Source organism: Podarcis muralis, chromosome 2 (assembly GCF_964188315.1).
Source record: "Podarcis muralis chromosome 2, rPodMur119.hap1.1, whole genome shotgun sequence".
Classification (NCBI taxonomy): Eukaryota; Metazoa; Chordata; class Lepidosauria; order Squamata; family Lacertidae; genus Podarcis; species Podarcis muralis.
This window is the reverse complement of record NC_135656.1, coordinates 20,919,308-20,942,017: the sequence shown is the minus strand read 5'-3', so window position 1 is coordinate 20,942,017 and position 22,710 is coordinate 20,919,308. Positions and strand designations below refer to the sequence as shown.

At 50.1% G+C, this 22,710-nt stretch overlaps 1 protein-coding gene across 1 annotated transcript in view; it reads left to right on the top strand.

Moving 5' to 3' along the window:
• Positions 1 to 22,710, top strand: part of KCNH3 (potassium voltage-gated channel subfamily H member 3) — a 65,644-nt gene that overhangs the window by 41,838 nt on the left and 1,096 nt on the right. Inside the window, exons 4-14 of the mRNA XM_028711950.2 lie at positions 3,235 to 3,365; positions 3,549 to 3,801; positions 6,892 to 7,049; positions 9,041 to 9,248; positions 10,553 to 10,819; positions 12,237 to 12,436; positions 15,511 to 15,760; positions 16,610 to 16,824; positions 18,938 to 19,221; positions 20,329 to 20,432; positions 20,570 to 20,637. Coding sequence (XP_028567783.2) covers positions 3,235 to 3,365; positions 3,549 to 3,801; positions 6,892 to 7,049; positions 9,041 to 9,248; positions 10,553 to 10,819; positions 12,237 to 12,436; positions 15,511 to 15,760; positions 16,610 to 16,824; positions 18,938 to 19,221; positions 20,329 to 20,432; positions 20,570 to 20,637 — 2,138 coding nt within the window. The remainder of the gene's footprint in view (positions 1 to 3,234; positions 3,366 to 3,548; positions 3,802 to 6,891; positions 7,050 to 9,040; positions 9,249 to 10,552; positions 10,820 to 12,236; positions 12,437 to 15,510; positions 15,761 to 16,609; positions 16,825 to 18,937; positions 19,222 to 20,328; positions 20,433 to 20,569; positions 20,638 to 22,710) is intronic.

Genomic DNA, 22,710 nt, shown 5'->3' with positions numbered 1-22,710 from the left:
CTGCCCCCCTTGCTGGAAATTATCTGAAAATGTAAAGCTTCCCCTTCTCCCCCATGTCAGTGTAGTTTCTTAAGTATATTGTACTTTAATGCTCTGGTCCTGTCCACATAACTTGTGATGGTTCTGGCATCTGCTGCCCAAGCCCTTCTGCTGATGCAACTGTGCTGTTTGTTTTCTGCTGCCTCCACATTCAACTCCCCTGCCAAGGGAAGCCAAACGCTGCATTCTGAAAAAGTTGCCCATATTTTGGCATAATATATGTTGCTTTTGCTAGCTGCAAAGAGGGACAGCGAACAGTGTAGAGAATTGGAGCCCTGCCCTGCACCTGGGGAATCCTGCACAGCCCTCTCTAGCATCTGAAATTTCATGAAAACTGCCCATTCCAGCCTCCCTGATGACCATTGTTCCCTATGTTTTTCATTTTGAAAGGAAACATGGTAGGACGGCAGCAACTTGCGGGTGGGGGCCGTGGAGTTAATAATAATACAGTCGGACCTTGGTTTTCGAACAGAATGCGTTCTGGAAGTCCGTTTGACTTCCAAAATGTTCAGAAACAAAGGCGCGGCTTCCGATTGGCTGCAGGAGCATCCTGCAGCCAATCGGGAGCCACAGAAGCTGTGTCGGACGTTTGGCTTCCGAGGCATAGTTTGCAAACAGGAATACCTACTTCTGGGTTTGTTACGTTTGAGTTCCAAGTTGTTAATGAACTAAGCTGTTCAAAAACCAAGGTACGACTGTAATATTGTAATATTGTAATATTGTAATATGCCACTCTGGGCAGCTCCCAACAGAATATTAAAAACACAATAAAATATCAAGCATAAAAACCTTCCGTAAGCAGGGCTGCTTTCAGATGTCTTCTAAAAGTCAGATAGTTGTTTATTTCCTTGACATCTGAAGGGAGGGCATTCCACAGGACGGGTGCCACTACCGAGAAGGCCCTCTGCCTGGTTCCCTGTAACCTCACTTCTCGCAGGGAGGGAACTATCAGAAGGCCCTCGGAGACAGACCTCAGTGTCCGGGCTGAATGATGGGGGTGGAGATTCTCCTTCAGGTATACTGGGCCGAGGCCATTTAGGGCTTTAAAGATCAGCACCAACACTTTGAATTGTGCTCGGAAATGTACTGGGAGCCAGTATAGGTCTTTCAGGACTTCTTCCCCAGCCACTCTAGGTGGCTCCCAACAGAACACTAAAAACAGAATAAAACTTCAAACATTATGTTATATGGTCTCGGCAGCCACTCCCAGTCACCAGTCTAGCTGCTGCATTCCGGATTAGTTGTAGTTTCCAGGTCATCTTCAAAGGTAGCCCCACGTAGAGCGCATTTCAGTAGTCCAAGCAGGAGATAACCAGAGCATGCACCACTCTGGTGAAACAATCCGGCCATTTTACAGAAGAGCCACACTTCAGAGACGTAGGTGGGCAGCGGGTCACAAGTGCATCTGCAAAATCCCATTTTTTGCAGGTACAATAACAGCAATTGCACATTTCTGTGTGCCCTACAGGTGCACAGAATCATGCAATTAACACAATCATGCAACTAATGCTGTATTTAGCTTGATCCTTGGGCACACTTACCGGCAATGTCTTTCCCAACCTGGAGATACTGAGCATTGAACCTGGGACTCTATTTTTTCATGCATACCATGTGCTCTGCCCCTGAGCTTGTACAGAAACATTTAATTTTTCACCTAGGTCTCCCATTAACTTTACAGGCATCTGTTTGCTTTACTCTCTGTGAATTGTGCCCCTGGGTTTTGTGCGTGCAGGAAGAGGTGTTTTTTCTTCTCCTCCTACATTTGGAGATGCATGTCTAAAATAATGTGTTTATACTCCTTCAGAGCAGCAATGCCACACGGAGGATGGCATTACAGCCAATTAGTTCTGCTAGCTGGCAGAGTTACTCTGCTAGATGGAATTTCTGACAACTCCTTTGTGCTTGTGCAAGATTAGCATTGTTGCCTGTGCATTGTCGTGGCTAATGGGTAAAGAGGAGCGTATGCATGCCAGCGTGGAAGGAGGGTATAGACAGAAGACATACGGCAAGACATCCAGGCACACAGGAGAGATATTTCATCTGCCTTCAAAATCTGAGCAAGATTCTCACTGAATTCCATAGTGCTTAGAACTGAGCTATAGGATTGTCCTGTAAAGTATCTTATCATTATTAAGGACTTAGCATATCAGAGTGCTACAGAATCAAAAGGTTTTGTGTCTCTTTTGTAGGAAATGCGTCCTTTTTTGCGTGTGCATGCACACACACATATATATGCACACCCCTTGATAATGTGATGTTAATGAGCAGATAAACATGAGTATGGTCATAGAATCATAGAATTGGAAGAGTCCCCACGGGTCATCTAGTCCAACCCCATGCAATGCAGGAATCTCAACTAAAGCATCCATAACAGATGGCCACCCAACACCTGCTTAAAAACCTCCCAGGTAGGGGAGTCCACCACCTCTGGTGGGAGTCTGCTCCACTGCCAAACAGCTCTTACTGCCAGAAGGTTCTTCCTGATGTTTATTTAATCAGAATCTTCTTTCTCGCACGTAACCTGAAGGCGTTGTTTTGGGTCCTAGAGAAAACAAGCTTGCATGTGTGTGCTCATGCGCATGCTGAAAGCCTTGTCATCAAAACTTAAGGATCTACATATGCACGGGATTCACAAGAAACAAAGATCCACTCTAGGCAACAATAGAGAGGAATGTGTGGAATCACCCAGAAATGCAGGTGTGTTTTTCAAAGCGTTGGTGCTGACTTTTAAAGCCCTAAACAGTCTCAGGCCAGTATACCTGAAGGAGCATCTCCACCCCCATCGCTCAGCCTGGACACTGAGGTCCAGCTCCGAGGGCCTTCTGACGGTTCCCTCCCTGAGAGAAGTGAGGTTGCAGGGAACCAGGCAGAGGGCCTTCTCAGTAGTGGCGCCCGCCCTGTGGAACGCCCTCCCGGCAAGGAAATAAACAACTACCTGACTTATAGAAGACATCTGAAGGCAGCCCTGTTTAGGGAAGTTTTTAATGTTTGATGTTTTCTCGTGTTTTTAATATTCTGTCGGGAGCTGCCCAGAGTGGCTGGGGAGGCCCGGCCAGATGGGCAGAATATAAGTAATAAATTGTTGTTGTTGTTGTTGTTTTCCGCTGGGCACCTGCACACCTCAGAATTGCCCCTTCCATAAGAATGTAAAGGAGCATCTCTCGTCTTAACCCACCAAATGTCTGCCCTTGTCAGGTGGACGGCGACGTTACAGCCGAGCTGGGGCCAAAGGCTTCAACGCCAACCGTCGCCGGAGCCGGGCTGTGCTCTACCATCTCTCTGGGCATCTCCAGAAGCAGGGCAAAGGGAAGCGAAAGCTCCACAAGGTATGTTTACATGGGCAAGGGAACCTTTTTCAATTGCCTGGGCTGCCTGCGGTGCTTTGCTGTCCACTTACCGTGTGGCCTGGACTGTGTGGGTTTTGATGCGGGGGCAGCCGATATGGGAGACAGCCCTGTGATTTGTAGTGGTGACCGCTCTTGTCCTTCTCTCTCTCCCCCCCCCACCAGGGTGTCTTTGGGGAGAAGCCTGCCCTCCCCGAATACAAGGTGGCTGCAGCGCGCAAGTCCCCCTTCATCCTGCTGCATTATGGGACCTTCAAGGCCGGATGGGATGGCCTGATTCTGCTGGCCACCCTGTACGTGGCTGTGACTGTGCCCTACAGCGTTTGCTTCAGCGGCACCAAAGATGAGGGGCTTCCGGAGGCCGCTCGGGCACCCCCCAGCATCTGTGATCTTTCGGTTGAGATCCTTTTCATCCTAGGTAAGGAGATCAGAATTGGACGAAAGACTGGGAAGGGGCCATTACTCACTGTTAGAACAAGCAGAAGGTCGTAGAATCAGAGAATCATAGAACTGTAGCCTTATTAGACTTTACCGACTGGTGGGGTCTGCGTTGCTCCCGGGAGGGAGGAAGGAAGTCAAATGACACCGAGGTTGATTCAGAGAAAGAGTTTATTCTGCTCTTCGGATAGCAGAAGGCACTTGCGTGGTCAGTCCACAGCAAGTCCAAAGAAAGAGAAATTTCATGCAGTATATATATCCTCCAGGCACCCCCTTCCCCAGGAATCCAGCCACGTCAGCTTATACATGCAAGTTGACATCACAGATGTTCCTGCTCCTTACTCTTAACCATAAAAGGGTTTTCCTCTTCCTGTACTTTTGACCATAAAAGGGTGTTCCTGTTCCGGCACTCTTATCTTGGGGTAAGAGGTCACCAACTCCTGGCGCCATTCCCGGACTAAGTCTGTGCGTCAGAGTGTGGTCTTAATGTAAGATAAGATAGACAGAGTGCCATCCCTCCTCCACTGGAACAGTCAAGGTCATACATTGCCGTCACAGACTAATAAAGGAGAGCGCTTTGTTTATACAGCTGGGTTCCTGTTATGCATTTGCTCAACAGCTCAAGTTAATGCATTTTAGAAATGCTCCCTTGGACAAGGAAAAATGCGGATTTTGGGGCCCGTTCCAGACTGACTACGCAGTCAGGTTTTTAGATTTGGGAAACCCGTTCCTTCAGAACTGCAGAGTTGGAAGGGACCCAAGAGTTATCTAGTCCAACCCCCTGCAATGCAGGAATCTCAGCTAAAACATCCATGACAGATGGTCATCCAGCCTCTGCTTAAAAACCTCCAGTCAAGGGTCCCAGCTTCAGTTCCCAGCCTGTCTGTCAAGGATCCTTCACGGCCAAAGGAATGCATACAGCAGTTAGTTCACGCTCCGATGTCTTTTCTTTTTGAAGTATTTTGTATTTTATTTTACAAGTATCAAATTATAACAATACAACCATGCACATCCGCATTTAAAGAAATCTCTGGACTTCCCACCTTCCCCTCCGTTTGTCCTATTGTTAACCTTTTCAACTGCATATTTTTCAATACAGTGGTGCCCCGCAAGATGAATGCCTCGCAAGACGAAAAACTCGCTAGGCGAAAGGGTTTTCCGTTTTTTGAGTCGTTCCGCAAGACGAATTTCCCTATGGGCTTGCTTCGCAAGACGAAACGTCTTGCGAGTTCTTGCGAGTTTGTTTCCTTTTTCTTAAAGCCGCTAAGCCACTAAGCCGTTAATAGCCGTGCTTCGCAAGACGAAAAAACCGCAAGACGAAGAGACTCGCGGAATGGATTAATTTCATCTTGCGAGGCACCACTGTAGTCCATGTTTTATATGGCTCAATTATCTCCATAATTCTTGCTACATTACAAGTGTTATTGTAATCCTGCTAAAGTTTTCGTCTGCTTACAGTGGTCTCCAAGATAAATTACACATTTCCCCCATTCTTTGTTAAAGTTTTGGTCTTCTTGGTTCCCGAGCTTTCCAGTCTGTTTTGCCATTTTCGGCATAATCCAATAGTTTAATTTGCCATTCATCTCTAGTAGGGGCTTTATCTTCTTTCCATCTCTTGGCTAGTAGCATCCATGCGGCTGTCGTCGCGTACATACTCTTCGTTGTCAAAGAATGAACACTTACCACTGTTTCTGTGGCTCCGAATACCCACACACGCCAGTCTAGAGTCTAGGCAGCTATTCCCATGTCCATGATTCATGTAACCCTTGCAGCAACTGAGGACCACTCCAGCAGTTTATGAACCTTCCCCCAACGGGCTGCGCACATGCCACCGGAGGCTATGCCCGCATGGAAGCTGCCTCTGCTCTTCTCTCTTCCATTCCCTTCTGGTTCTGGGAGACAGTGGCGCAGGAGAGGGTGGGGAAGCTCCTGGTTCCTACCCTTTCCTGGGAGGTGGAGCCAGAGGTCTCCGCAGTCAGTGTTAGGTAAGCACACCGTAGTTGACTAAGTAGCAGTATTTGCAAGATCTCCAGCCTCTCTTAATCCACAAGAAAAAGTTTACAGTGGTACCTCGGGTTACAGATGCTTCAGGTTACATACGCTTCAGGTTACAGACTCCACTAACCCAGAAATAGTACCTTGGGTTAAGAACTTGGCTTCAGGATGAGAACAGAAATCGTTCTCCGGCAGCGTGGCAGCAGCAGGAGGCCCCATTAGCTAAAGTGGTGCTTCAGGTTAAGAACAGTTTCAGGTTAAGAACGGACCTCCAGAACGAATTAAGTTCTTAACCCAAGGTACCATGGTATTCACAATATGACCTGTTCCTGTATCCAGCTGTTTCAGGTTAAGAACGGACCTCCGGAACGAATTAAGTTCTTAACCCAAGGTACCACTGTATTCACAATATGACCTGTTCCTGTATCCAGCTTGTGTGATTTGTTTTAACTTTTATACGGATACGGAGTTCCCTTTGTTTGTTAAACCCTTGCTTTGCAAGGGAGTGAATCCGCTCGCCTTTGCTGATGTCAGGATCCCTCTGCCAAGTTCAAGAAGCAAAATGGCTTTGTTCACGTGTGTGTGCATGTAACAGATACCAGACTTTCGACAACAAAGAAGCAATGCGATATGCGGTGCCATGCTTGCCAGCTGCCAACCGTGGCTGATTTCTCCATTTGTTTATTTCGTAAAAGTTATATACCGCTTGATTGGGGCGGGGGGAGAAAACACCCTCAAAGTAGTTTGCAAAAAACTAAAACTTCTCTAGCGTTACAAGGAATGTTGTACTTGACTGCTCCCAGCGGATTACATCCCACAGAAAGGAGGCAGCCAATCCTGATTAAAGCTGTGTTTCTTTATTTATTTCCATTTAGCTGCACCGCAAACCATAGTCTAGCTCAGCAGTGATGGGGAAACTACGGCTATCCCTTCACATGCCCTACTTGACTCCAACACCCATCAGCCCCAGCCAACATGGCCAACAGTCAGGAATTATGGGAAATGTAGTCCAACAGCAAGCACTGGTGCAACTGCTACGGACTTGCTCCTTAACATTTCTGCCCTTTCTTTCCAGATATCGTGCTGAATTTCCGCACCACCTTTGTGAGCAAGTCAGGGCAGGTGGTGTTTGACCCTCATGCCATTTTCCTGCACTACCTGACCCGCTGGTTTGTACTGGACCTCATAGCAGCACTGCCGTTCGACCTCCTCTATGCTTTCAAGGTCAATGTGGTGAGTTTTTGGTGAGGCACTGTGTTACAGGATGCAAAAAAGGGGCTGAAGTCTGCAGCTGCCCGTAGATCTCCCGCTGGCAGCCTGGTGCCATTTTGCTGGGCAAAGCTGGCATTATAACCTACCGGTAGTTGGGTTTGGGGTTTTCTCCTACATCACTCCCTGAGACTTGTCTCTCTCCCTCAACATTTAATTTACATGTAAGCAAAAACAAAACCTAAAAGCTGGAATATGTTTCTGCAGCAAAGTAATGCCTTACGTCCCTATGGACTACAAGAACCGTGATTCATCAGGCATGAGAGAAATCTACTCTGTCTATGCTCAGAGGTGCTCTTCACCCCAGGCATGAATTAAAATAGCCCACGCTAATGCATCATACAGTTGATTCAAGTTATCAACATTGTCTGAAACACACTTCAGGGTCCTGTGAGGGCTAATAATCACTAGCATCTGGGCTTAAACAGTTTGGAAAAGCTGGCATGTCCTTCCAAGCTGGGCAATGGCCCCATGGGATTGGTAGAGTCACCTCTGTGGCGATGTACGGCCTCCTCAGCGGGAGACATTAATACAACGATAAAAAGAAACCAGCTTGCTGAAGATTCTTAGGTGATTGCCCAGACATGATGTTAAAAACATGAATACACTGGAATGCACCTGTTTTTTGTTTTTCGAACCATAACAGCTTCAGCGCTGTGTGTGTGGGAGGACAAGCAGGACTGCAAATATTGTATGTGGGGAGGCAAGCTTCCTTTTTCCCAACCCCCTCCATGGTGCGGTTCTGCTTAAAATCCCTCCCCACTTCAAAACTGCTGTTAGCTCTAAGCCAGAAGCTTTCCTTTGCTCCTATGGAACTCTTCACTCTTAAACAAAGGCATAGTGCTTCCCCTTTCCTAGGGGGCTGTCCTGCTACCTGGGCTCCAACCCAATTTTGAGCTCTACCCACCCAGCCACATGCCCCCCCCCCCATTTTTCAGATGACCTCCCAGTTTGTGGCAGGCCTATATCCAGAAATGTGATAATGAGACGGCCACTTGGGCTGTTGGCTGGTGTCTTGACGGAAACGGCAAAAACCGAAATCTAAGTGTGATGCACTTTAAAGCTGTTTAGCTAATTAAGCTAATTCATTAGCAGACCCGGCATATATTTTATTGTTATCCTTTTCCTTACTCCCCCCCCCCAAAAAAAGTCATGCTTTAAATTTTGGGAGGAAAGATAGTAAACATTTTTTCAATGCAAATAGGGACATCCCATTCCACAACGATAATTTTACTGTTTATACCCCACATGTCTGACTGGGTTGCCCCAGCTACTCTGGGCAGCTTCCAACATATATAAAAACATAATAAAACATGAAACATTCTCTGTACAGGATTGCCTTCAGACGGCTCAGGGGTCGGATAACTCCATACCCTCCAACATTTCTCCAATGAAAATAGGGACGTCCTAAGGAAAAGCGGGACATTCCGGGATCAAATCAGAAACAGTGATGGCTTCTCTAAATTAGGGACATCCCTGGAAAACAGGGACACTTGGAAGGTCCGAACTTACATTTAATTCGGAGGGAGATGCATTCTGAAGGGGCAAACTCACCCCCCCACCCACCCACATCTGCTTGAAGCCCCATTCTTGAGGATCCCTTCTTCCATCACCAGAAGCGCCAACCTGCCCCCACAGCCGTGGGTGCTGGGGTCATGCATGCCACGCAGCGTGCTTTGCCCTGGCACCAAAATTTGTGGGTGCTTGTTCCCTTGATGGAAAATTTTGTGGGTGCTCGGGCACCCAGGGCCCCAGGTAGTTGGCACCTATGCCCATCACACCCCGCCCCACAACTTCCCCTCCGTCAGCCCTCCAGGACCTCCTCTTCTTCCGTGGTTCGATTCCCACCCCGGCCCTCCACATTGCAGCTCCCCTCCGCGCCCGAGGGGGCAATGCAAGTTGACGCAACTTCTCTCTCTCTCTTTCCTTTTCCTTCTCCTTCCCACCCCACTCAGTACTTCGGGGCTCATCTGCTCAAGACGGTGAGGCTCCTGCGGCTGCTGCGGCTGCTGCCCAACCTGGACCGGTACTCGCAATACAGCGCCGTGGTGCTGACCCTCCTCATGACCGTCTTTGCGCTCCTGGCGCACTGGGTCGCCTGCGTCTGGTACTTCATCGGGCAGCGCGAAGTCGAGAGCAGCCCCTCTCAGCTGCCGGGGATCGGTGAGTGATTGTTTTCCTTTTGGTCTTTGCTCTTCCCGCCACATAAGCAAGCATTGTGCGACTCAATGGGGGCGTGCACACGTGTGTGTGCATGTGCGTGCGTGCAGACGCGTGCATGCAAACCGATGCTGCAGGTGCCACATAAATAATACTCCTGGCGCGCACGCTCGCTTTCGCTTTGGGGGCGATGAGTTCTCCTATAATTACTGTTGTCTACCCGACTCCTGGGACTGCGTGACGGCAGGCTTAGCAAGCAACCGCTGCCTTTACCTTGCCAAATCTTCTGGGACTCGGATCCTGACAATCAGCGGGCGGAGCCTCGGTGCTCAAAAGGTGGCGCTCATTGCCACTTGGCGCATAGTCGGGAGATCTCTCCCAAACCCCTCGCTTACTTGATCTCGTGGGATTTACTGACACAAACGCACACCTTTTTTCCTCTCCCCCCCCCGTCACTTTCTTAAAAGCAAGCAATATCCCCCCCCCCGCCCCGATAACTGCAGCTGGCGCAACTGATGTTGGCGGGGTAGTTTTGGGGCATGTTTTGGGCTCTTCTTGTTTTTAGCAAAAGGGGATGTTTGTGTATTTCTGTGGAGCTTGCCTGAAGATCCCAACTTCTCCTGGCACTTTGGAAAAAACCAAAGCGAGTGAAAGGAAACAGACCACGCCTCTCCGCTGCCCAATTTTCGTTTGCAGAGATAACGGTGGGCAGCGATGAGCAGGGATCTCGTGCCCCCACCTCGTGTTCTTAAATGAACGAGATGCTAGCCAGGAAGTAAGCCCAACTGAATTCAGTGGGGGCTTGTTGTTGTTGTTGAGTCGTTTAGTCGTGTCCGACTCTTTGTGACCCCATGGACCAGAGCACGCCAGGCCCTCCTGTCTTCCACTGCCTCCCGCAGTTTGGTCATACTCATGCTGGTAGCTTCGAGAACACTGTCCAGCCATCTCGTCCTCTGTCGTCCCCTTCTCCTTGTGCCCTCCATCTTTTCCAACATCAGGGTCTTTTCCAGGGAGTCTTCTCTTCTCATGAGGTGGCCAAAGTCTTAGAGCCTCAGCTTCACGATCTGTCCTTCCAGGGAGCACTCAGGGCTGATTTCCTTCAGAATGGATAGATTTGATCTTCTTGCAGTCCATGGGACTCTCAGGAGTCTCCTCCAGCACCACACACCCCCCACACCCCCACACACATTTAAATGATGCTACACCCTTTTCCAGATCCTTGGTTTCTTTGAAGGTTTTCACCAGCTAGCTTTCAGGAGGAGAGGATCTTTCTAATAACCCGCTTTCCCCCTTCCTCTTCCTCCCAGGGTGGCTGCAGGAGTTGGCCCGTCGCCTCGAGACGCCCTACTACTTGGCTCAGAGGAACAGCAGCGCTGAGGACGACTCCGCCAACGGGACCAGCCCGGCTCTGAACGGCAGCACGTGGGAGCTTTTAGGGGGGCCCTCGCTGAGAAGCGCTTATATCACCTCCCTGTACTTCGCCCTCAGCAGCTTAACCAGTGTGGGCTTTGGCAACGTGTCGGCAAACACCGACTCGGAGAAGATTTTCTCCATCTGCACCATGCTGGTGGGGGGTGAGTAAGGCCCTAAGCCTGGGGCGGCAGTGGGCTAGGAGTGCGGAGCATCGGCAGGCTTTGTTTTGTTGTTTTATTAAAAAAAGAAAACAACAACACCACGTCATTCTGCTCTTCCTCCTCGTTTCCCTTTTCGTAGCTCCTGGGCAATCTGGTTATCATGACAACCACGGGGCAAGCGCCTTCTATAAATATGGCTTTTAATTTGGTGCTGTCCCAAAAACCCAGCAGCAAGGCAGTACAGTGGTGCCTCGCAAGATGAAAATAATCTGTTCCGCGAGTCTCTTCGTCTAGCGGTTTTTTCGTCTTGCGAAGCAACCCTATTAGCGGCTTAGCGGATTAGCGGCTTAGCAGCTTAGCGGCTAAAAGGCTATTAGCGGCTTAGCGGCTTAGAAAAAGGGGGGGGAAGCGGAAAAAATCGCAAGACTCGCAAGACGTTTTCGTCTTGCGAAGCAAGCCCATAGGGAAAATCGTCTTGCGAAGCAACTCAAAAACGGAAAACCCTTTCGTCTAGCGGGTTCTCCGTCTTGCGAGGCATTCGTCTTGCGGGGCACCACTGTACTGGTGTATTTAGAACCTTCCCTTACGGCAGGAAGGTAGTTTCACGGCCCCAGTTCTTAAAAATGGTTGGTTCAATACAGGCCAGAGCCAGTGTGGTGTAGTGGTTAAGAGCAGTAGATTCATAATCTGGTGAACCGGGTTCGATTCCCCGCTCCTCCACATGCAGCTGCTGGGTGACCTTGGGCTAGTCACACTTCTCTGAAGTCTCTCAGCCTCACTCACCTTACGGAGTGTTTGTTGTGGGGGAGGAAGGGAAAGGAGAATGTTAGCCACTTTGAGACTCCTTCGGGTAGTGATAAAGCAGGATATCAACTCCAAACTCTCTCTAACTGTTGTCAGATTTCAACTCCCAGCAAGCCCCAGCCAGCATGATCAATGGTCAGGGGCGATGGGAGTTGCAGTCCAAGATCAGATCCCACCAACCCACTGTCCTTAGATGGAAGAAGGTAGGAAATAAACTAGAAGGGGGAAACGTGAGGATCTGCGGTGTCTGGGCTGAACGATGGGAGTAGAGACGCTCCTTCAAGTACACTGGATCGAGGCCGTTTAGGGCTTTAAAGGTCAGCCCCAACACTTTGAATTGTGCTCGGAAACGTACTGGGAGCCAATGTACGTAGGTTGCAGGTCAATGGATTTTTGTTCAGGGCAAGGCAGGGCGGGGAAGACCAGTTTCTTAGCCGCCATGTCTTGCTTGTGCTTTTAGGTCACATATAATGCTTGGACTTTGCACAGGTAGGCAGAACAGGGTAAACATTTATCCCATGTTAACGGGTGGCAGAGGGGACATTCTGCTCCATGTTTGCTGGACTACCTTTGACGCCGCTTTCCTCCCTCTCCTCTCCCTCCCCCCCCCCAGCCTTGATGCACGCAGTAGTCTTCGGGAACGTGACCGCCATCATCCAGCGCATGTATGCGCGCCGCTTCCTCTACCACAGCCGCACGCGTGACCTGCGCGATTACATCCGCATCCACCGCATCCCTCCGCCGCTGAAGCAGCGCATGCTGGAGTACTTCCAGGCCACCTGGAGCGCCAGCAATGGCATCGATACTCGTGAGGTGAGGCCGGAAGCCTGGGTGGGGTGTGGGCCCAAACCACGAGGAAGAAGAAGAAGAAGAGTTTGGATTTGATATCCCGCCTTTCACTCCCTTTAAGGAGTCTCAAAGCGGCTAACATTCTCCTTTCCCTTCCTCTCCCACAACAAACACTCTGTGAGGTGAGTGGGGCTGAGAGACTTCAAAGAAGTGTGACTGGCCCAAGGTCACCCAGCAGCTGCATGTGGAGGAGCAGAGACGCGAACCCGGTTCCCCAGATTACAAGACTACCGCTCTTAACCACTACACCACACTGGCTCTCCCACCCAGAAGCTTTCCCACCCAAGGGGCAGGGGATTGGGAGGAGACAGGGAGAGCAGCTGGTGAGGAAGTAGATTAGGGCACCTCAGCAGCGCGCAAGTGCCTCAGGAATGCCGGCAAAGCCTTCTGTTCTGCTGAACGCTTCCTAAAATCAAATCCAAGGCTATACTCCTGGACACCATGCAGTTCAGGGGAGTGGCATAATCCCCTTCACTCTCTGCTTCACAGAGTTGTGATGAGGATAAAATTGGGCAAGGGGCATGATGTGCCATGCTGAACCCTTGGGGTTCTTTTCTGGGGGTTGAGATATGACAGAAAGAGTGGAATACAGTGACGTAGCAATGAATGCATAGAAAAAGTGATTTGGCTATTAAGGGGGCAAGGAAATAAGAGTAGGCGAGCATAAACTAATGGAAATGTTTGCTCACCCCCAGTCCTTGCTGAAATCCGCCCTCGTCGTCCTACACACTGTCAGTGCTTTAACCTTAAACCAGGCACCCCCAAACTCAGCCCTCCAGATGTTTTGGGACTACAATTCCCATCATCCCTGACCACTGGTCCTGTTAGCTAGGGATGATGGGAGCTGTAGTCCCAAAACATCTGGAGGGCCGAGTTTGGGGGTGCCAAACCTTGCATTCCATTCAGAATCTTCCCCTCCGACCATCATTCATCAATGGTTCCCTAACTTGGGGGGGGGGGGGCTTGGTTCCTTGAGCTCCTCCCCAGCACTCCCTACCCTGTAAACAAAAAAACAACAACCATTAATCAGAAGAGCGGTTTGCTCGACCCACTGAGGCTAGCATAATAAAATTCGACACAGAAACAATTGCACATTTATTCAAAATCCAGTTAAAATTATTTCATTTATTCACTAGATCCAGTGATGCCGGCTTTTCAAAGTGTTATACAGTGGTACCTCGGGTTACATATGCTTCAGGTTACAGACTCCACTAACCCAGAAATAGTGCTTCAGGTTAAGAACTTTGCTTCAGGATGAGAACAGAAATTGTCCTCCGGCAGCGCGGCGGCAGCAGGAGGCCCCATTAGCTAAAGTGGTGCTTCAGGTTAAGAACAGTTTCAGGTTAAGTACGGACCTCCGGAACGAATTAAGTACTTAACCCGAGGTACCACTGTAGTCACTTACGCCACCAGCGTCTCCCTGCTACCCCCTTGCTTCTTAGTGCCCCCCCTAGAGAATCCCACTGCCCACTTTGGGAAAATCACTGAGCTAGAAGGTAGTCCATTGTATCAAACTGGCCTATCAGAGCCTGGTGGGGAGGAGGAAAGGGAAGCACACCTGTGAGACCTTTTCCCCAAGGATGTAAGATGAGCCCTGCATCTAGTGCAGCATCCTCTCCTCCAGTGGTCACCCAGATGCCAGTGGAAAACCAGCGAGGAGGATTTGAGCACAAGAGCTCTCTTTCCCCTTCCCGTGGCTTCCAGCAACTGGTATTCTGGAGCATCGCTTGGGTGTGGGAAGAGCTGTGTGCAAATGCTGCTAAAACAGAAGGCGGGAGACATCAAAATGAGCAGCTGAATTCTGCAGCTTGTGTAAGACATTCATATCAAGCCAAGCCTGTGTGCTGGGTTTTTGTGTGGTTTTATTCTGCTGGTCATGGAGAGGGGAAGAGCAGCGGCACTGTCCTGGCCAGTGGAAACTGCTTCCGCTAAGGTACACGAGGTTTCACAAAACCTTCCCGTATCTTTTCAGGCGTACGGGCTTGAAACCTGTTTCAAAACAAAACAAGCCACTGTTCGTCAGGTGCTGTTTGGTGCCCACTGCAAAATTCCGCACTATGTCTGAGCTCAGATAGAAACGTAGCAGATGCAGGTGGAATTAAACAGTATGTTTGTTTTGCCACATTGCCATCCCATCCTTACTCCCAAGGGATTCAAAGCAATGTAGAAGGTGTTAGCCTCACGAGTCATGACGATGCGTACAGTCGTACCTTGGTTGTCGAGCGCCTTACGAATCAAACATTTTGGTTCCTGAACACCACAAACCTGGAAGTGAGTGATTCGGTTTGCAAATGTTCTTTGGAACCCGAACGCCTGACGCGGCTTCCGATTGGCTGCAGGAAGCTCATGCAGCCAATCAGAAGCCACACCTTGGCTTTCTAATGTTTTCAGAAGTTGAACAGACTTCTGGAATGCATTCCATTCAAGAACCAAGGTGTGACTGTATCAGCAATGGGTTGTGTGACTGGCTGTGGGCCCCACAATGAGGAACGACGGAGGCTCTCGATCCAGACCACCCCAGTCCAAATCTTGCATTCTAATCGTGACTTACATTGACTCTCTGCATTCAGGAAGAATGATCTGCTGCTCCTTGTAAATCTTGGGCTGAATCACTCTTTCCAAAAACCTCCTTCCAAAAGCTGGGGTTGAAGGGTAGAGCCATAGAGGCCATCCACTTGGGTGTGTGTGTGTGTGTGTGTGTGAGAGAGAGAGAGGGGGGGGGGAGGGAGGGAGGGAAGGAAAGAGGAAGGAGGGAAGGAAGTCACTATGGTAAGAGACCACAAACCGTAGAATCTACTCTGTAATTTTCATTTTGTCCTCCATTGTGATGTGGTCTCTACACTTGAATTTTATGTACTCAGCTGCCATTAGTGGCGATGGAGGGTGTTTGGGCCCAGACTCTCTTCTCTCACTTCCGTCACTTTTGTGATGTGCTTTTGGGGGAAAGCAGTGGGGAGTGCACCACCAGTCCACGTGTTGATGATGGTACCAGTCGTGATGCTGCCACCGTGACCATTGTCTCCCTTTCCCCCCTCCAGTTGCTGCAGAGCCTCCCGGATGAGCTTCGCGCAGACATCGCTCTCCACTTGCACAAGGAGCTGCTGCAGCTGCCCCTCTTTGAGGGGGCCAGCCGGGGCTGCCGGCGCTCCCTTTCGCTCAGCGTCCGCACGTCGTTCTGCACGCCAGGGGAGTACCTGATCCGGCAGGGGGATGCCCTTCAGGCCCTCTACCTTGTCTGCTCGGGCTCCATGGAGGTGCTCAAAGACGGCACTGTGCTTGCCATCCTAGGTACCGCGACTTCTTTTGTTCCTCACCCTTCTCTTCCCTCCTAGAAGGGGTGGGATATTTGATGGCATTGGGGAGGGAGGAACAGGCAGGTAGACTCCTCTGCTTAAGAGCTGCTGCATGTGGAAAACCAAAGGTTCAGACTAGGGTCTTCTCCTTGACATGAGAGCAGGCCTTCTCTGCAGTGGCTCCCCATCTGTGGAATGCTCTCCCCAGGAAAGTTTGCCTGGCACCTTCATTGTACACCTTTAGGCAAAATCATTCTTTTTTAACTAGGCCTTTAGTTGATCTGATTTACCCTTTTAAAATGTGAGTTTTGTGTGTGTGTTGGGGGGTGGGTGTTGGGTTGCTGTTTTTATTTTTATTAGGTATTTTGTGGTTTTATATCTTGATTTTATTCTGTGAACTGTCCTGAGACCCCCGGGTATAGAGCGGTATATAAATTCAATAAATAATAATAAAGTTTTTAGACGGAGGGGAAAATTAAGCATATCACTCCGCAACAGCATCCTGAAGTTTTATACACCGCCAAGACAAATGGAACATTTCCACCCCAAAGATGAAGATCAGATTCCCATTCTGTTCTGTGTCCTCGATTCCTAAGCCCTGCCAATGCCACTTTCCAGTTTGGGGGTTCCTTTAGCTCCTTTTGAAAACCAGCACCCTGCTTCTCCTGCTAAGGCAATCCAGGTAGGTTGGCAGACCCAGGTGTGCACCACCACCCTCGCAACAGGGTTCCACAGAACTAGCTCGACGGACCTTTTGATGCCAAGGGAGAAGGTGCCTCATCCAAAACTGCGGCTAGTACTATTTTGCGAGTTGGATCTCACCAATTGCCTTTTGCTCTTTCAGGTAAGGGGGACCTAATCGGTTGCCACATCTCATCCAGGGAGGAGGCGGTCCAGGCCAACGCGGACGTGCGGGGCCTCACCTACTGTGACCTGCAGTGCCTGAGCTTGCCTGGCCTTCTCGACAGCCTGGAGCTCTACCCAGAATTTGCCAGCAAATTTCGCCACGAGCTCCCGTGCGAGCTCAGCTACAACCTGGGCGGAGGCAGCAGCTTCCAGGTGAGTGGAAAGAACAGCTGCAACAGGGAGGAAAGCACTGGAAGGAGCAAGCAACAAATGCCTTTGAAAGGGTCGTGGGTGCACCAAGGCCCTTCAATGTGACCTGTTTATTGAGCATTCGCCCTGATTTGCTTGCACAAAGGGTTGGATTGTGTCTGGGTCTTTACTGAGCATTTGTTCTGATCTGTGATATGACAAGCATTTATTCTGATTTGCTTGTGGGATGTTTACATGCCTGCCTTTTAGTCATTCATTCATTCCATGTTGTTCAATTCATTTTCCTGTTGCTTTCAAAACTGCATAATGTCCAATTCTTTATTTTAAAAGTAGATGACAGAATCCCCAAAACCACTATAACTGTGCAAACCTAGTTTTCCAATAGGCACTTGAACTCTTCCTACAAAACAGTGGCTTTGTGGAGACACCCCTTTGTGACACTGTCATTAGGCAGAGCTCTTTGTTCTTATTGCCCTTTCAACTTAACCTAGAAAGCATTTATCCAGATGCAGCCTCAGATACGGCTGGCCAACTCTTCAGCACCCACTCCAGAAACAATCCAGAGCTAATAAATTACTTTCCTAGGAGTCTGATGGGTGTCTAGGTTACCCTAGATCAGGGGTCTGCAACCCGCGGCTCCGGAGCCGCATGTGGCTCTTTTACACCTTTGCCACGGCTCCGGGGTGGATACTAGCGAGGGGAGGAGGTGCATTGTGCGCCCCGACACTCCCCACTGTGGCGGGCGCTGTACTGGCTGTGACGTCGCATGGGGGCGGTGGATGCGTTAGTCAAGCACCGTCCCGACGTCACCTTCCCGCCCACTGTCAGATCGGAGGGCAGCGGCGCGCATGCTTTAAATGTCGCAGTGGTTTTGCGGCTCCCAGTTTTTTCTCCCCTTCGGAAACGGGTCCAAGTGGCTCTTTTTGTCTTAAAGGTTGCAGACACCTGCCCTAGATTGTGTCTGGACCAGCCTCCTTGGCAGCGTTGGAGCATCTGGGGAAGGTGGTAACAATTAGAGAGGCGAGTTCACCTAGTTCCTGTTTGCTTGGACACACCAAGCACAGCTGGTGCATTTACCACTTTTATACCATTAGCTGAGCTCTCAGCCATTTCTTCTCTGACCCCGGCATCCCCAATTTCTGGGGAGAAATGGGGATGCAGGGTTGCATCCATGGCATGAGAGCAACGGTAGCAATGATACGATTGCTGCATTGCCACGGCCTAGATAGCGTAAGGAATTTTCCCACCGCCCCACAAAAGTGTGTGTGCAGGCCACATACCAGCAGTGGTCAGAGCCAAAGTATGCCTGCATACATGCACATACACATCTTACTTGCTTGGATTCCAGTCTGTGCACTGAGCAAGGGTGTTCCCTTTCTCCACAGCCAGCTTGCTTTGCTTCCGTGCTGTTTAGTAGAAAAGGGGAGCTTTCTCGCCCAGCAGCAGTGGGCTCCCTCTTTCCTGCTCTGCTGAGCTGTACTCTCCACTCCCTGCCGTCTCCCACACAACATACATGCACGTAACACACAGAGAGAACTCATCTGATTGAAGGTGGCAGCTCAGCAGTGGGGAAACTGTAGCCCCTGATCAACTGTGGGCCTAGATGTATCTCGGCAGTACTGAGCCCAATCTGGATTGATTCTGGACCTAACACAATGGATGTCCCAGAGCCCAGTCTGGAACTGACCTGAAAGAAGTGGATGTAGTAAATGAACCAGGGGTTCTTTCTGGAGATAGTTGGCAACTGTAGCCTCACTATGAGGACTCCAAAACTGGTCTTCGTCTAGTCAAAAGATTAAGCTGGAAGGCTCTGTTCAAAGTGAAGAGGCTTTTAATGTCCACATGTATGTCAGGTCAGTGGAAAACCCGCATAAACACTGCAATGAATGTCACTCCTGGATGCAAGAATTCTGCTGCGTGCAAATTCAGAGAAAGTCACAATTGGTTTGGGCTTCTCTTGCACATGCATCTCTCTTGTAGAATCATCTCATTGCCTTATGCTCTATAGGTCAGTGTCTAATCATTTCCCCCTTTTGCAGGGGACAATTCAGAGAAGGCAGCAGGTTGTAAATGCGGCAGCAGAAAAAGGTTGCATCTGCTTTTCCTTCCTTTGCAGGCTGAGACCCCATCGCTGAGCAACAGGGCACCCACCGCGTTGCTTTCCACCTTGGGGAAGGACTCTGATACTTCGTTCCCTTCACGCCGCAGAACTCCGTGCTTGCCCACAGAGGCTGTGGACGAGCCCTCCAGCCCCTTGCTCCCCTCTTCCGCTGGAGGCCACAGCAATCACCCGCCACGGTCAGGCTTTCCACGCCACCCACCTCCAGAAACTTCCTCACGTCCCACGGCGTTGCGGCTACATACAGCTCCCTGCAGTGGCCCCCCAGACCTCAGCCCCAGGTAAGGAGCACGCAGAGACAGACAAGAGGATGAGCAGAGCAGTTGAATGGAGAACACAGGCAGTGGCGTGGGATAGCCTAGCTTGTTGTCTAGGCTCTGACAATCTCTGGGTAAGATTACTGCAGTGTGTTATATGTGGGACTGCCTTTGAAACTGCAGCAGGTGCAGAATTTAGCAGCCAGATTGCTGATCAGGGCAAGATGGTCTGCAGGTGTAACAGCAATGTTGGCATGACTGCAACGCCTACCAATTAGTCTACAGGCTTATTTCAAAGTGCTGCTTTTGACCTATAAAACCCACAGGCAGCTCAGAACCATCTCTCCCAACATGAATCCGGACACTGCATTCATAATCTGACACCCTTCTCAGTGGGCTGTCTCCAAGGGAGTTGCAGAGGGTGAGGACACAAGAACAGGCTTTTTCAGTCGTGGCTTCCAACTTACGGAGTGTCCTCTCCTCGGACGCATGCATGGCACCCTTATTGTATGCTCTCAAACTGCAGGCAAAAATACTTCTATTTACCCAGGCCCTTTGGTCTTTAATATGGAGGGTAACCAGTTAAAGGACGAGAATAAAAAGAAATCACAGGCATGAAGCGGGGTGGTAGGAGTTGTTTTAGACACAAAAACAGACACACAATTTAGGTTTTGTTTTATTGCTGTTCTTATATTTGGTTTTAATGTTCCTTGTTATTTTTATCCCTGTTATTTCTATTTTTATTCTGTAAGTTGCTTTGAGACGCTTCAGTGTAAAATGTGACTGATACAGTATAACAGATGAATAACGTGCTTCTATAGACGCCGCTGGAGAGTTCCCATCATTTGAGTTCTCACAGAGGGGGCATGGAAGGGGTTTTGTCCCGTAGGAAACATCTGCTGCCCATGTGCTCTTAGTCCCCATCCGGCGTACCTGAGCCACCTGCGGCACTTGTCCCCTAAGAACCTGCCCTGCCCCCTCAATGTGTTCTGTCCCATTATTGGAATGTAAGCTTATTGGAGTCTTCTGGTTACTCCGTAGGGACAGGCTTGGGGATCTGGGGTATAGAATTCCATCCTCCTAGGGCTGTATTTGAGCTGCTCTTTCCCCCCTTCCTATCTCCCACTGAAGGGTTGTAGACGGCATAGAAGACGGATCCGGTTCCGACAAACCCATGTTTAGTTTCCGCCTCGGTCATTCGGGCCCGGACTACAGCAGCCCTTCACCTGGCACAGGTAAACCATTCTGCATGGCCTTACAGGGAACAAGGCATGATAATTAGGAAAACGTGGTAGCAGCACACAAGTCAGTGAGCTCCTGTGGGCTTCATTTCCCATGCCTTTGCTAAACCAGTACGCTTCTCTTCTTACAGACAGCGGCCTGCTCACAATCCCCCCAGAGCTATCTGGTGCCGACACCATTGAGAAACTGCGTCAAGCGGTAAGATTTTTTGTTTGTTTGTTTTAAAGTGGTTCATATATAGGCCTGGGCGATGTACTGATACATTGCCCAAGGACCGGTATGAGAGCCAGATCGTGATGGTGGCTTCACCCGCCAGTAGGGCTTTCAACATTGCAGTTTATCACCAGCCAAATGGCAATAAACCGTGATGTTGAAAAAAGCTGCACTGGCGAGGTGCCAGGTGAAACTGCCACAGCTCTCACAGCGGGAGCTGAGGTGCTTTAGCTGAGGCATCCCCAACCTACAGCCCTCCAGGTGTTTTGGCCTACAACTCCCATGGTCCCTAGCTTAACAGGACCAGTGGTCAGGGATGATGGAATTGTAGTCCAAAACATCTGGAGGGCCGAAGGTTAGGGATACTTCAGGGCCTTGTGGGCTGCGGCCAATACAGCTGGCCCCAGGCTGCTGCTCAGCTGGGAGATGGAAGAGCTCCTGCCCCAAGCCCCCCAACGCTTGTAGGGGGCAGGTGAGCTACCTTGCCCGCTTGCCCCCCACTCCCCGAAGACGGACCAAGCGGTGGGAGCCTGTCAGGCTCTGTGTGTCTGACTGCCTTCACCCGTACGGGTGCACTGCTTCTTTCCTCTGGGGGGGGGGGGGAGAGAGCGTGTGTCCTTCACCCCAGGAGGAAAGACGCAGCCCACCCTCCCAGGCAAAGCCCACAAGGTGTGGGGTGCAAAGCCACCCTATCTGCGCCTTGCAGAGAGGGGCTGCTGGCAAGCACTGGACCTGCCAGCAACATCAAGAAGTCCCTATACTGCCTGGCTGCCTTCCACCGGGAGCGTGGGCTCTGTCTTTCTGGGAGGAAAGGCGCAGCACACCCACCTTGGCGAAGGCAGCCAGGAGGTAACCCTGCTCCTACTCACGTGCAAGCAGGGTCGGGGGTCTCAGCTGGGAAGGGGGAGCACTTTAACAGAGCCCCCTTCCTTGCCGTGGGCTCTGTAAAACTGCTTGGCTGAGGCAAGGGCAGCAGCGTGCTCCTCAGCCAAGCAGTTTAAAGAAGAGGAGGGAGGAACAAGCTGTACTGGCACCTCGCTGATACAGCTTGTTTCTCCCTCTACAGGGCAGAGTGCGGTGGTGGTTTCACCAGCGATATACTGCTGAGTGAAGCTGTCATTGCAGTCTCCCCTCCCATACTGGTCCTGGGCGATATTCTTCTTTGGTGATCACTCGTAGCTGAGTAAGATTGTCTTCCATAATCATGGTTTTAACAACGAGTCCGTGACTGTGGAGGCCAATTCTGGATCCACACCTCCTTCCACAGTGGGAACATAGGTTTCCGGGCAGGAGTTGATCCTGGTGAGGGTTTGCCAAGCGTGCCTTCCTCTTAGCACGTTTCTCCCTTTCATGCTGAGTTTGAGTCTCTTCAAAGCCCATGACAGCTTTGGTAAAGGCCGTTCTCGAACTGGAGCGCTCGCAGGCCAGTGTTTCTCAATTGTTGGTGTTTATACAGTGGTACCTCGGGTTAAGAACTTAATTCATTCTGGAGGTCCATTCTTAACCTGAAACTGTTCTTAAACTGAAGCACCACTTTAGCTAATGGGGCCTCCCGCTGCCGCCACACCGCCACTGCACGATTTCTGTTCTCATCCTGAAGCAAAGTTCTTAACCCGAGGTATTATTTCTGGGTTAGCGGTGTCTGTAACCTGAAACATATGTAACCCGAGGTACCACTGTACTACATTTTTAAAAATTTGCCTTGAGAGAGTCTTTAAACCTTTTGTTGACCACCAGCATTACGCTTTCCATTCTTAAGTTTGGATATATCGCCTACCTAGTAGTATATCACGGGTGAAACAGCAGGTGCTCCTCTGGTGCCAGAGAGACTCAGAAGCAGCTGGCAGGCAGCTTCGTCAAAGCGCTCCGCTCAGTGGAGAAGTTTAACCTGCGGAGTGGGGGCTTGATCATCTGAGAAGCGGGCAGTTTAAGCAAGCCTGCTTATCAGCTGTTCAAGCCCCCCTCCTCCAGCTGGCACAATGGCCTCATTTGCCTTCACATGGGCAGGCCTCCTGGGAGAAAGAGGTGGCCCACCCATGTGAAAATGGACAGGCTCTG